The sequence below is a fragment of the Belonocnema kinseyi genome, chromosome 1 (genome assembly GCF_010883055.1).
Source record: "Belonocnema kinseyi isolate 2016_QV_RU_SX_M_011 chromosome 1, B_treatae_v1, whole genome shotgun sequence".
In the NCBI taxonomy this organism is placed as follows: Eukaryota; Metazoa; Arthropoda; class Insecta; order Hymenoptera; family Cynipidae; genus Belonocnema; species Belonocnema kinseyi.
The window spans coordinates 41,121,394-41,136,055 of record NC_046657.1 but is presented as its reverse complement, the minus strand read 5'-3'; the positions used below and the strand labels follow the sequence as shown (position 1 = coordinate 41,136,055).

The 14,662-nt window shown below is 36.5% G+C and overlaps 2 protein-coding genes across 2 annotated transcripts; one reads left to right on the top strand and one right to left on the bottom strand.

Annotated features, from left to right (window-relative positions):
- The first annotated feature begins 373 nt into the window (after positions 1 to 373).
- LOC117177575 lies at positions 374 to 913 on the top strand. The gene has a single exon (XM_033368403.1). The coding sequence runs from the start codon at positions 374 to 376 to the stop codon at positions 911 to 913; it is 540 nt and encodes a 179-aa protein (XP_033224294.1).
- A 6,889-nt stretch (positions 914 to 7,802) lies between these two features.
- On the bottom strand, positions 7,803 to 8,207 carry LOC117177569. The gene has a single exon (XM_033368390.1). It carries the CDS (start codon positions 8,205 to 8,207, stop codon positions 7,803 to 7,805), a length of 405 nt encoding a protein of 134 aa, XP_033224281.1.
- Positions 8,208 to 14,662: the final 6,455 nt, after the last annotated feature.

Sequence of the window (14,662 nt, the reverse complement as noted above, 5' to 3'; positions counted from 1 at the left end):
GCCCAAATACAAAGTGCCGCATTGATTAGTTTTAAAAATCGAGAGATAAATGATTCAAAACAGACATTTCAAAAGTTTAGAAGATGAAAGCATTAAAGACTTCTTACCGTTCATTGATAGTGACGGACTCATCAGAACCAAATCTAAACTTTTATATCGTGACGATAGTTTTAATTTTCGATGCTCTGTTATTTTGCCGAGTAAAGAATATTTCCTCGAATTATTAATCAGAGAAAAGCACACGGAGCTTAAGCATGCGGGAGCCGCGATGACACTGAACGTTTTAAGAGAAAAGTTTTGGATCATGGGAGTGTGAAAAGTCGTTAGAGAAGCGATTAAAAAATGTGTAGATTGTCGCCGACATGATTCTAAAATGGTTAATGCACATACCGCACCATTGCCGCTCGATAGGGTAAGAAATGCCGCGGTATTCGAAGTAGTAGGAGTAGATTTCGCAGGTCGAATTTATCTGAAAGGCGGACAAAAGGCCTGGATACGTATTCTTACATGTGCGGTGTATAGAGCAGTTCACTTAGAGCTAGTTAATTCTTTGAGTGCAGCTTCGTTTTTAATGGCATTACGACAAGACGTAGCTAGGCGAGGCAGACCGAGCGTGATTTTCAGTGACAATGGCGAAATTTTTGTAAGGTTAAGTAATCAGTTGAAAGCACTAGATTATAAAAAAATCGCAAAGACTCTCTTGATAGAGCAGATAGAGTGCAGGCTTAACCCCCCAGAAGCACCTTGGTGGGGAGGCTTCTGGGAACGTCTTATTGGTGTACTGAAAAGATTGCTTCGGCATACACTTAAAAAATCGTGTTCGACTTACGAAGAAATGTTGACGACTTTAACCGATTGTGAAGCGGTCATAAATTTGCGACCGATTACTTCTTTACCCGATAGTCATGATTAGATTGTAGCATTGACTCCATCTATGTTTCTACAAGAAGTGAAAGAAATCGGCGTAATAAATTTAGACAAACTAGAAAGAATAGAAATGAAAAAACGGTTCAAGTACAGACAAAAAATTAAACAAGATTTACGACGTTTTAGAAATGAGTATTTAGGCACGTTGACCCATCAAAAAAGTAAAGGTGCAATACATAAAGAGTTGAAAGTTGGCGATGCAGTTTTCGTAGGTCACGATAATGCAAAGCGTATAGAGGGGCCCTTAGCGAAAATAAAAGAATTTTACATCGGATAAGATGGCCACATACGCGTTGCACGGCTAATCACAGCGACAGGCGAGCTCACGTGACCGATTCAACGGCTTTATCCGCTCGAGTTGAGCACTGAAAGTGAAAGCGAGAATGCAGTACGGAGTGTAACAAAGAAATTAAGAGTAGCTAAACCGTCGATAGAAAATGATAAGCCGTTAATTGAACGAATAGATAAGGATATTGAAAGACAAGCAAGAGAAGTAAAAACTAGAAGTGGAATAATCTTAAAAATACCTGAGCGTTTGACGCATAACTGAAATTAGTCAGTTTTTAAAATCTCTTTTATGGTTTAGACTACTTGCTTTAATTTCTTTGCTTTTATTGATGTGATATGTTTAGATTAAAATTTTTTTAAATAAATGTGATAATGTGCAGTTTGCGTTTTCATGTTATGTAATTAGATCTTAAGTTCCATGCATGACTTACTTCATACATCCTTTTTGCCGGGGCGGATGTTGAATTTGTGTATAATGAAAGAAAGTACGTCGTAGTTTTGAGAGAGACTGGGAAATATAAAAATCACGGAATAAGTATCAGTTGAGCATCGAAGCGAGCAACATTGTCAAGTAGGACAGAAACGCACGGGTCCCCTATCTTGTAGCCTTCAAGTCTTGACCCTTTTTTCTTTTCTTATGCTTCAATAAAGTGTGAAGTTTAAGTGTGAAATTTCCTGATTTAATAGCAACCCTATTTTCCCAAGTATTAAATAAAAACAATTTCGTTAAGACTTGACGAAAAATTCTAACGTTCGAAACGTTCGACTTCAGAGTGTATAGCCTCCTGGTCCCTTCTGAACAGTTGTGCTGAGCAGGTCAAATCCGGAGCTGACACAAAAGACCCACCTTTAAAGACGGCTTATACCAAACTTGCAGTAGTGACACTTTTTTGTGTTGCTTTTAACTTGTTTTTCCAATACTAAAATGTGTAGTACTATTGAAATATTCATACTTTAGCTGACATGATTTGGTTTAGCCATATAAAGATATGTTTTTTTGATAATAAAATGTGCGAACAGCAATGCCTATCACACGTTTTATTGCCTTTTTTATCTATCAAAACTTAAGAATTCAATTTCAAATAAATAAAGTATCATATTTTTTTCTTCAATCTGAATTATTAGCCTTAATTAGCTGCTTTTTAGGTTACGATATCTTAATTTTTCTTAAAGTTACAATTTTTTGAGTAAATCATTGTATTCCTACCGGGTTGCTCAATTTCTTTAACAATAAATGTATGAAAACATTTATTTTTCTACCATATTATGATTGATATATCAATTTGAGGGCTTTCAACATTTTAAATAGGAAATTGAACTATTCTAGTTGAAAATATACCACTTTGTTAGACATTTTATTATATTGAAAATTCGCTTTTTTCAATTTAAAAACTTTTTTTCTAATAACAGTGTAATTAGCAACAGCGTAATGTACAATATTTTAGAATATATTATGATATGATAGAAGGGAAAGAGTGAGACCGTAGGAATGAAAGGGTGGAGAGAGCGGTAAGATCATGTACATTAAAAAAATGTAATTTTCTGTTTCTTTTTTCAGAGTCGAGTCTGCCATCTGACAGATATCATCATGGCCACGAATTTCCTAGTTCCACTTCGCATTCTCACGGTATGGAGCATCCTCCTGCCAAGCGATCAGCTCCTGCCGAGTCATCGCTTCCTGCCAGGTCCATGTCTCCTCCTGGCAAGCCCCCCTCTTATTCTACGATTTTTGGAATAAAAATTCACGATCTTCGATTTCAGCGGTTTTTCCCCTTAAAAAATTCGAGCCGGGAACTTGTAATTCGAATATACGATTTTCGTCCCGGTACGCAAATTTATTTGAGAAATCAATCTTGGCGTATCTCTGAACCGCTAACCGGAGTACACTTTGTATTATCAGGAGTCAATGGTGACGCCTTGGCATTAGTAGAGAGACGAGGAACTCATACGACTCTACGTGGATTATATATGCCTCCTAGTCCAAGGGGATTACGAGCGAAAATAAACATATTCACCCACCACGTCAGCCAGATAGAGACAGAAGAAGCCAATGACACTCTATTAGGGAAGACTTCATTCTACGAGTATCTTACGAGGAAGACTGTGGATGTTCCAGTTGAGCCATTTTTTCCTGCCGGGCTTCCGTCTTCCAGCATTCCCCCCTTTTCTAAATTGTTTGGTATACAAATGGAAGAACTTCCATTTTATAGATTTTTCCCCGTCAGAAATACGAGTTGGGAACTTGCAATCCAATTGTACACTTTTCCTCCCGGTGTCGGTATTTATTTAAGAACTGGAAGTATTAATCTCGATTCCGAGGATCCAACCGGAGCACAGTATACATTATTAGACATCAATGGCAACGTTGTTGCATTAGTGCAAAAATTACCAAGTAGTCATTCGATTATTCGTGGACTTTATCTACCTGAACCTTCTCGTCCAGGCGGAGAACGAGCCACTATAAATATATTCACCGATTCAGTCAGGAAAATGGAGGCGAATGAAGTCTATGCCACTCCGTTAGCAAACAATAAAGAAATCCGAAAGTGTTATGATATACGGCATGTTGGTGTTAGATTTGTGCCCAGAAGAAATGCTAGCTGATCTACTTGATCCGCAAATTAAATTAGTTAAATAATGTGCAACGTTTTTATGATAGCACCTATAATGTTTCAATTTTTTGTTTGTTTTCTGTGTTAGTGTTGTTTTATCTATGGAAAAACTTCAACAGGAAAAAAATTCAATTTTTAAATCTGAATATTTGTTTCTGATTACTTGGAAATCAAGTCGAAAAGTTGGTTAAAAATTAAATGATTTTTTATTGAAAATTCAACAAATTGGTTAAATAAGAAACTATGATAATAACTGTTGAACGAGAGCTTCAGCGGTACGGCACTGTACACGACAGTGAAGAAAAGTAGAAGGTTAGCGATAGACGAAATATACAGGACCATCAAAAAGTATCGGACCCCCCCCCCCCCAACAGCGGTCATGCCACGATCGTATAAAATCAAATAAGGTCTAGGCGGCTGATCAGCAAAAATATGCGTTTTCGTGACAAATCCTTCAGACAAAAGTTCTCGCCTTAGACACATGGCCATGGTGAATATATGAACGTACAATTTTCGTTATGTCGATTGGCGGTGTCAAAAATAGGGGGTTCTATTTGAAAAATAAGAGTTGATCTTGAAATAACCTTGAAGGTCAACGCCAAGGTCAGCTTCAAGGCCACAATGCAGATCCTCGTAAAAAAACTGTATGTTAATAAATAGGAACTACATGTTATAATTGAAATGGAAAGTACGAGGTAGAACAAAAATTCAGATTAAAATAATTTTAAAATGTAGGGAGATATGAGAGACTCTAAACATAAACACAAATTTCTGAGCGAAATTTAACCTTAAACAATTGCCATGCATGGGGTCTGACATAGACGAGTCACATCGACTATTGAGCGGGTACATATACACATAGACAGAGACATATCTTTAAATTGAAATGATGATGGTTATTTTTTGACACATCCTTGGCGTAATGTGAAAACACGGCCATCCGATATGTTTGTCTTCCCATTTGCTGTGCATAGGTTCTGCCGCAAATGCTTTACATAAACAAACTGTACATAATGTCAATAAATCATACTGATTATTGAAAACAAAATATAGAATCAGAAACGACTAACACCACCAACACTATGTCGAGTGAGATAACTAAACGTGGAGTACTAGAGGCGAATAACTTAAAGATGAAACTTGAAGATAAGGCTGTTAATTTTTGCGTAAAATTTGACTGAATAAATAGAACGTGCGTAAAGTGTCATAGAGATGTACCCTTAACAGTGCAAGAAAAAAAAGGATAAGAATTTTATCAAGCTCTTTCCGGGGTATTACCTAAAATTTTGTTTAACAGATTTAATAAAGAGGTATTAAGAATTCAGAAAAATTTAATTCGAAGAAATAAGTATATAAATATAAAAAAGTATTCCTTCAGACATTTTGTCAAAAATTTCGAAACAGTTGTAAAGTGATTATCTTTAAATTAATTATTCATTCGTAGCAATATATGAATAAAAAATTAGTAGTGTCATAACTGATAATAAAGAGAGTGTAAGAGATAAGAGAGTTATAAGAGCGAAATTGAAATAAATTTTTTTTTCCAACACCAGCTATGGAAATGCGACTTCGGAGGCTGGTCTCAAGACGACGTGGTTGTCGATTCCTCAACTGATAACGTCACAGTGAATCCACACTGATCTGGAACTGCAGATCAATCTTCTCTACTCCTGATGTGCGAAGACAATTATTAAGATTGTTCAATTTGGTTGACTCAATTGAAGTTTGCCTCAAAAATCGTAATTTGCATCTGAGAAGATTTCTATTTCAAAAACGCTTATTCTTTTTCCCTAGACGCGTATGGCAAAGTATTTATCCACCACACGAAATATTTTTTAAAGCTTTCCTGAGATGCATCTCTATGTCGAAATCGTGATCATTTATGACCAACGCTACTTTCTGAACATATTCAAATCTTTCAAGTTGTAGCAGACCACATCCAGCCCCTGACGATATCGCAACTAATAATCCGGCTAGTCGTGCGAATTCATGAATTTCGCAATGAAGTATGTTTTTATAAATTTCAATAAAATCAACTAAGCTTTGTTTTTCCCCTTACGGTTTGTTCTAGTGCCAAAGTTTTTGAGTTACTCTTGTTTTAATTTACAGAAAACCAAAAATTTTAATTACATTTTTGTGCGAACGAATGGAGTTATCCACAGTCCGGAAGCATTTAGTAAATTTAATACATTTAATACAAAATTTAAGGTTAAAAAAGAAAACACTATAATCTAAGAAAGAATATTTACAATTCCAAGATAGGTAACCAAAAAAAAGTTCCCGACAATATTAATTCGAAACGCTAAAATACAAGTCATCGCTTTGGGCATGGGACACAGTCAAACACCTATATTACCGAGCTGACTTTATCAATTCACTGAATATTTTTTCAAACGTAAGAACTTTTTTATACATAAAATATCGGTCTCGAACTTCGAGAAATGTAAGTTTACAGGAAACTACGTTAAGGTACGTAATTTAAAAATAACATGTATAAAAAAAATGTGTGAACTGAATGTCATCCGGCACAAAACAAAGAACTCGGATCTGCAGATAGAGCCTTATCTAGTGGCCGCCAGAGTTCGCATTTACATCCACATCGCGAAAACCGCGACAGCCTGGTGCCGATGGAAATAATAGCCGTTATGTAGCTAAATGTAATCTGGAGAGGAGGTTCCTACACCTGTAGGTTATTTCTTCCGACTTTGATATTTCGGGGATCAAACTAACAAACATGGTCTGTATACAAGGAAGGTAATTAGAGAGTCAAGAAAGTGGGGAATGGAATTTTTTTCAAAAATCCTTTTAAAAAAAATTTGACAAGATGGAGAATTGATAACTGTATTTTTTCTTCAGAAGAGCTTTTTTGGTTGCTCCAATTGCTTTACTTTTAAAAAATTACTTTTTTCGCATTTTTTGTTTTTCACGGAAAAACCGTGTTATTTAGAATCAATTTGCAATAATGTCGCCAATTCCTTCTAAAATAAAGGAAAAAATTTTAGTGTATAGGGGAATTCTATCCATCTCCGGTGATGTAGGTAAACATTTCATACATTTTTAATTGTTGATGGTAATTTAATCCAAAATGACCGTGTTTTACGAACTTCTGCTATTGAAATTTACCGTATGCAGTTTTGGGGCACGTTTTTCGTCAAGCAATATTTTCCTTTTTCAACAATTTAAAAAAAATGCGACGCGTTAAAGTCAAAAGCGCCCGCCGCGAAAAGCGATTTCTACGCGACTTTCAAGTAAGATCCTCAGGCGAGAATTCATACGAATGGAGAGAGGTACTCTTGAAAACAAAGATTTTGCTTTTTTTAATAAAAACGAAACATGTTTTGAAATTAAAAACCTTTTTATTTTAAAAGAACGCTTATCAATAATTCAGATACATTTAACTACTATTCGGAAAACTAAAGAGTTCTTCAAAGGCAAATAGTTCTTCTAAGACTATGTTATACTGTTTTGAGCACAAAAAAAAACGACAGCATTGTCAAAACTGATCAATTCTGGTAGGGAGGCGCGCATCTTTAGGCAAAGTCAATTAGAACCACAGCACTTTAATTTTGTTTTAAGCGCCGAAAAAGCGCGGTATTTATTAGAAATAGATTAAAACTTTGTATTTCAAATTGTATAAAATTAACAGAACATGTTGCTTGGCGAACGCTTACTGACGGGGCGTGAATAGAAAATTGGAAAACCGATCAAGAAGACTATGTCTAACAGAGAGAGAGAGCACTAATACGATAAGACCAGCTTAGACATAAGGTTACACTTTACGCAATAAGGAAATCAAATATAAGGACAAGTACAAGAAATATAAATGTAACGATGAAGTTGTAGGGCTCGACCCATAGGCCGTTGAGTAGGTGGAAGGTTCTCATCTCTAATAAGAACTAAATCTCCAATCTGTATGGATGGCGATGAAATAATATCCTTGGATCGAGGTTGACGTTCTTTCAAATACGCAGCTGACTAGCGCTTCCAAAAATGATCACGCATTTGCTGGATCAACTGCCAGCGAGTCAATAGAGTTGGAAGAACGTCTGCAAGCGATGATTCTGGACCTGCATTCAGTGGAACTCTAATGAGAAAATGTCCTGGCGTGAGGGCAGAAATGTCTGTTGGATCATCTGACTGAGCGCTGAGAGGCCGAGAATTAAGGAAAGCCTCAATTTGTGTTAATATAGTCGTCATTTCTTCGAAAGTCAATGTAGAGTTTCCAATCACTCGACGAAGATGGAATTTCGTCAACTTAGCTGCAGCTTCCCATAAACCTCCGAAGTGAGCTGCTACAAGAGGACGGAATCTACACTGGTTACCATGCAAAGTAAGGTATGTAGTGACCGAAGTAAACTCTGCTGACACCGTAGAAAACATTTCCTGTAGTTGACGATCTGATCCCACAAAATTCGTACCTTCGTCACTAGACAACGTCCGACAATGACAAAAACGAGAAGAGAAGCGAATATAAGCAGCTATGAAGGCTTCTGTAGTGTAATCGGAAACCAACTCGAGGTGAACTGAGCGGGAGGCACATCAGACAAAAATACAAATCCAGGCTTTGTGAGGATGCTGACCCGTCCAATGGAGGTGCGAACATTGATCGGGCCACCATAGTTTACCCCAGTGTTAATAAATGCTCGTTCAGGTAGAGTAATGCTAAAGGAAGAGAGATCACCTATCAGCTGCTTCTCAGTATTACATTTGCTTCTGACGCATGCAATGCACCGATGAATCAATGATCGTACCAAACTGTGACCTCGGAGCATCCAAAAAGATTTTAGTAACATGAGAAGGGTAAGTTGTGCATCCCCATGAAGGCACCGAAGATGACAGTCGCGGATGATAAGAGTTACGAGAATAGACTTAGGAGGTAGAATCAGTGGATTCTTCTCATCATAAGTTAGAAGAGAATGCTTTAAGGGACCTCTGACACGAAGTAGTTGACCATAAAAATCGAAGCCAAATTTATTAGTGTTACTCTTAGAAATCTGCATTTTATTTTTTAGAGCGATGATTTCGTTAAAAAAATATCGACTTTGTTCTTGCTGAATCCAGAATAAGAAGCTGTTCTAAGATCTGATGCTAGTAAAGTCCGAAAAATGATAATAGAAAGATATTTCAAAGCGTCTGGAAAACGAAGACATCGAGCAGTCACTTGAAGTAATTATTTTTAATCAAAAGCTCTATAACGACTCAGAACCTCACACGGCTCATTAACACAAACTGCTACGTTGACAGTAAATCGAGTTTCTTCTTTGGCCAATATGTTCTATGGAGGACCAAGCAAAGATGAAGGCCTCTCTTCTTGTCTTTTAAGCTACGGAGGACGATTCCGTCAGAGTGTAAACTGAGAAAGTTCGCAAGCTGACCACCCGCGCAAAGCACAGTCAGCTGGGTTATCTGTACCCGGAACATGATGCTCAAGGCGAGGAAGCGAAAAAGCTTAAGCAGGAGCGACCTTTTTCTTTAAGCAAATGAGTGCAATAAAACAACTTCCGTTAGGATAAATTGTCTTTAAATAAACTACAGCACCGTATGCTTTTTCAGAAGCGTCAGTAAAGCCATCAAGTTCGAAAGCGCACATCGACCTGACTGAAGAAAGATGAGGAAGATCTTTATAATATTTTATCCAGCGATGACGAGCGCATTCAGGCAAAGGATCATCCCAGGATAAATTAAGCTTCCAGAATTCCTGGATAAAGATCTTTGCGATGATGATAACAGGTGTCAACTATCCTGGAGGATCAAATAATTGGGCTGACTGACTGACGACAAGGGGCTTCGTGATTACACCTATAATAGGCCTAAGATGAACCTGAAACAGAAGGCAATTGGTACTGGGTTTCCAAATTAACCCAAGCATTGGAACCGATGTTTCTGATAGTCAAGATATACCTGAAGATAACGGGAGATATTGGGAGATAACGGATGTGCAATTCAATAGCAACTTTCAAATTATCCGCTCCTGATAAGACATCATCGACATAGATGCCATTTTTTATCACTTCAGCAGCCCAGGTAAATCGATCTCCTTCCTCAAGACCAAGCTTCTGAACGGATTTCGAGAGTGGATAATTATTTTCGATTAGTGGACCGTTTCTACGAATCATGGAAGGAGTGCTATTTGCGCCTGACATGATTTTACTGTCCTCTAGTAGGGAAGTATCCATTTCTCGCACTCAGGTGCAGTCAATTGAATTTAATACATTTAATTGACTCAAATTACCTGATTAATTAATTTGAATTATTTCTTTCAATTAAAAAAAAAAATTAATCAAATTAAATAAGATCCAATTTAAAAGAAAAATTAATGATTAATCAACTCCATCAATTATGAGTTACTTATTAATCATTCAAACGATTGACCGTTTTACAAAAACTAATTTTGGCAGACAGGTCCATGGATCATTGCCTCAATCAAATAAAACAAAAAAAAACAAATTTCCAAAATCAGATTGGATAAATTAATTGAAAAAAATTTTAACTCCAAAAAGTTTTAAAAAGTACAAGAAAATTAGTTGAATCAATTATGTTCTTTTTATGAAATAAACCGGGAATTATTAATAGCCTATTAGTTTACATAAAACCGCTCCCCATTCATTTAAATCGCACGGAGACGTTTTCGCACTGTACCTGTCACTTTTGAGTGCGAATGCTTTCTACATATTTGCCTCCACCAGTGAACCGTGTCGCGTCCCGTTAGAACTGAGCCCTCGCGAGCTGAGTCCTACCGAGCCGACCCAAAATTCTTCAACCGCTCCGTTTGCGAAATTCTAACCACGTTTATCGATCCGCGTAATGCTAACCACGTTTAGAAAAATACCGACCATCCGAAAACAACAGATAAAATCAACAGAATTATAAAATCACAAACTAAAAACATCATATAGCTTGAAAAAAGATCAAAAATGGAAGATGAAAGAAACATGTTCAATCAAAAAGAAATCAATAAAGAGGACATCATAACACGTATACAATATATGACATTTTAAAACCAGTTTAAAATCAACGACAAAAGAGACTCTCTGAGATCTTTTGGAATTCTTGCCTTTTTCTCTACCTGACACATGTCAGAGCGCCAGTTAAAACCGAAGTTTTCATGATTCCGATTTTATTAAAATAAAGTTATTTCCCTCGATTTGAAAGGTGAATTTGAGAATTAATTTCTTTTAGTACTTCGAATCTCATAAGCACTCACGAAAGACTTTTATGGCGCCAGGCAAGTTACGACCTGCCGGCCTGAAAGAAAGGGGAAAAACAGTGCACACAGAAAATTATTTTCTTTACACAAAAAAAGTGCAGCGACATCGCCCAGCCTAATTGGAGAGTGGCGCAGGTACCCGAAATATTTTACGGAAGATAGATCTGAGATGTCTTCAAAATGAATAAACCATAGTTAATAAAAAAAATATCTATTACATATAATTTATTTAATTCCGCCAACATTAATGAACTTCAAAAAGAGAGAGGAAAAGAAGCCATGTCACTCTTGACCGAGTTAATTCCGCCCCGCAGCGAATACTAGGCAGTCTGATAAATCCCTGAAAAATGAAACTATGAGCTCCTCATTTGAGTAAAAACGCTTACCGGTGAGCCATCTCTTCAGGTTAGGGAACAAGTAATAGTCGCTGGGGCCAGGACTGGTGAATACGGTGGCTGAGGAACCAATTCGAAGCCGATTTCATGCAATTTTGCTTGTGCAACTAAACATGAATGAACAGGCGCATTGTCGTGAGGGATCGTCCACAAATTACGTAAGATGTTTTTCTTTTGTTTATATCGTTGTGTCCTTCTCAACTTCACAGCAATTTTATGCTTGTCTTTATTCAAACAAAAAAAAAGCGTCTTATGTAATTTGTGGACGATCCCTGATGATAAAGCGGTTTTTTCTTCTTCAAATGCGGTCGTTTTTCAGCAATTTCGATTTTCAGTCGGTCCAATAATGATGAATAGTATACTTCGGTTATGGTTTTACCTTTTTAAGAGAGTCCACGAATATTATGCCATGTGCATCCCAAAATACGGAGGCCATAACCTTTCCGACCCATTGTTGCATTTTTGGACACTTCGGAGCACTTTGGCCTGGTGGAACCCACTGTTTTGCCTGTTGCGTTGACTCCGGAGTGTAGTAGTGGATCCAGGTTTCATCCATGGTTATGAATCGGCGCAAAAACTCGGTCGGCTTACGCGAAAATAATGCCAAATTCTGCTGGGAAGTTGTCACACGAATTCGTTGTTGGTCCACTGTGAGCAAACGCGGAACTCATCGCGCGCAGAGCTTCTTCATTCCCACAACTGAATGCACGATGTTGTCCACACGTTCCAATGATATGCCTACAGTATTAGCTACCTCTCTCAATTTCACTTTGGGATCATTCAACATCATATCATGGATTTTTTCGACATTTTCTGGTGTAGTGACCTCTTTTGGGCGCCCAGATCGTTCAGAATCAACTGTGCTCGTACGGCCACAAAGAAAATCGGTAAACCACTTATGTATCGTTTCAATCGACGGTGCAAATTCTAGACTTTACACAATAAATAAACGAAATAAACTTACTTAAACAATGCCGCCGTCCTTCAGGTTGATCCTCAAGTTGATTCGCAACGATGTACAGAAACGGAAATCCGTCGAACAAGTCAAAAGCAACTTGGCAGCAAACAAAAATTCTTTAAATCACTCTGTGGCATAGTTATTAGGTCAGAGATAACTTTCTCTCACAAGGCTTAATCGACTGAAGAAAACGATTTCGCTCGTCTCGGCAGCATGCAGGCCGCCCAATCTCTCCCCTCCTATGTAGGGGGGGGGGACCGAGATGTGTCTTCTGCGTTGTCGCAGTGTCATGGCATATGAAGGGAGATTTCGGGACCCTAATGCCCAAGAGATGGTGATTATTGTTACTGCGACGAATCCTCAACGGTGATATTTGAATCACCCCAAATACAGGACTTGAATTGCGGGAATCTAATCTATTATTTTTTATCTGTAAATAAATAATTGAATTAATTTCGTTTTTCATGAAAATATATGTTAAAGCATCTTAGCAAACTAAATAATTAGTGGGTTTTTCGAATATCATTGTTATAAACAAATTATATTAACAATAATGTCTATATCATGAGTTGTTTGCTTGAAAAGTATATTTGTGAGTTACATTTGCCTGATTTTATCGGCAAAATGATACTTGATCATGAAAATTAGTTTTCTGCTATAATTTGCTTATTTTATAAACAAATTATATGAAAAAATGCACAGTTTGGTCATTCATATGCAGAAAGTAATCGTTTCTCTTTCTTACAGCCTTCAGTTTGTATTAGTGGTAATTATTAGTGATGCAGAAATTTCATGGGACATTATGTTTTTGTTTAATAAACAAATGCAAAGTTTGGATATTTATAGACAGAAATTATTCGTTTTTGTTACTGATCGTCCTTAAAATATAGAAGTGGTGATGTTTAAAGATAAAAAATTGTCATTTGATTATATTTGTTTATTGTATAAACAAATTATATGAAGAAATGCATATTTTGGACATTTATGGTCAGAAAGCCATTTTTTTCTTTCTTGTCAGCTTCAAATTGTATTATTAGAGATTATTAGTAATACAGGCTTATACATCGATAATCTTTGTTTATTTTCTAAACAAATTTCATGAAAAAATGCATAGTTTGGCCAATTATAGAAAGAAAGTATCGTTTTTTCTTGCCGATCATATTTAAAATATATAAGTGGTGATGTTTAGTGATAAATACTTTTCATTCGATATTATTTGTTAATTTTATAAACAAATATTATAAGTAAATATGAGTTTAAAGTAGAGTGATGTTTTACGTAAATTTTGATGAGGATGGCTAAAATGTATTTCGTTTCAAAACTACTTTTCAATTTTTTAAGTAATTCAAAATTGACCGCCATTAGCTGGTAGTTCAGACTCTGTTGCTAGATGGATGCCGCTAGACACATTCTCACAAGAAATGTAATTTTTTCACATTATAATATTATTTGTTAATTATTAGTAAATATTATTTACAAAATGGACTCTTTTAAAGTATCCAAGACAGCAATTTTCGACTGTCTTGTCGAAAATGATATTAAGGACACGAAAAAGTTGACAAATTATTTGCAAGCGAAATACAGTATTGATGATGATTGCTTGGAAATAGTTAGCAGATACCTGAGCAGACACATTCTCACAAATTTCTATCAGAAATAGAAGCCACCTTTTGTTATTAAAAACAAATTTGAAATGAAGTCTGAGAAGTGGCTTAATTCAGATTTCTTTGTAGACTTTTCAGAGCTGAAGAGAAGTCCTGAAAGAAAATCGAGCGCGGAAAACTTTGATGAAATTTTGGCTGCAACAAAGAGACGTAGATTGATGACCATAGAAGAAACTTATTCGGCAATCGAGATTCAAGAAGCATTTTTTCGAATACTGAGAACTACTGGATGAACAGAAACTGCTAATTCAATTGTGTCTCTTCTAACAGATACCAGTGGTGATTCAGATAATGTTTCTTTATAATTCAGGTAAAGAAGTGAAATATTATTCTGCAGAAGAAGCTTTAACTTTAATGCATGATGCCAAGTCATTAAATTTCAGGCTAAAGCGCGAAATGCGGATATCTAACCTTTGTATTATGAAGTTGCTAAAGCAAAAAAAGAATGTTATCCAGCGCAGGCGCAGGTCCATATAACAGAAACAGAAGCTATTTTGAATATATGATACATATACGAGGGTGGATTGATAAGTTTCCGACCTGACCAAGAGATGGCGCCACTAGGCCTACCTTGAGGTGGCGTTCTATAGTACCATCCTTAGATAGCTTGT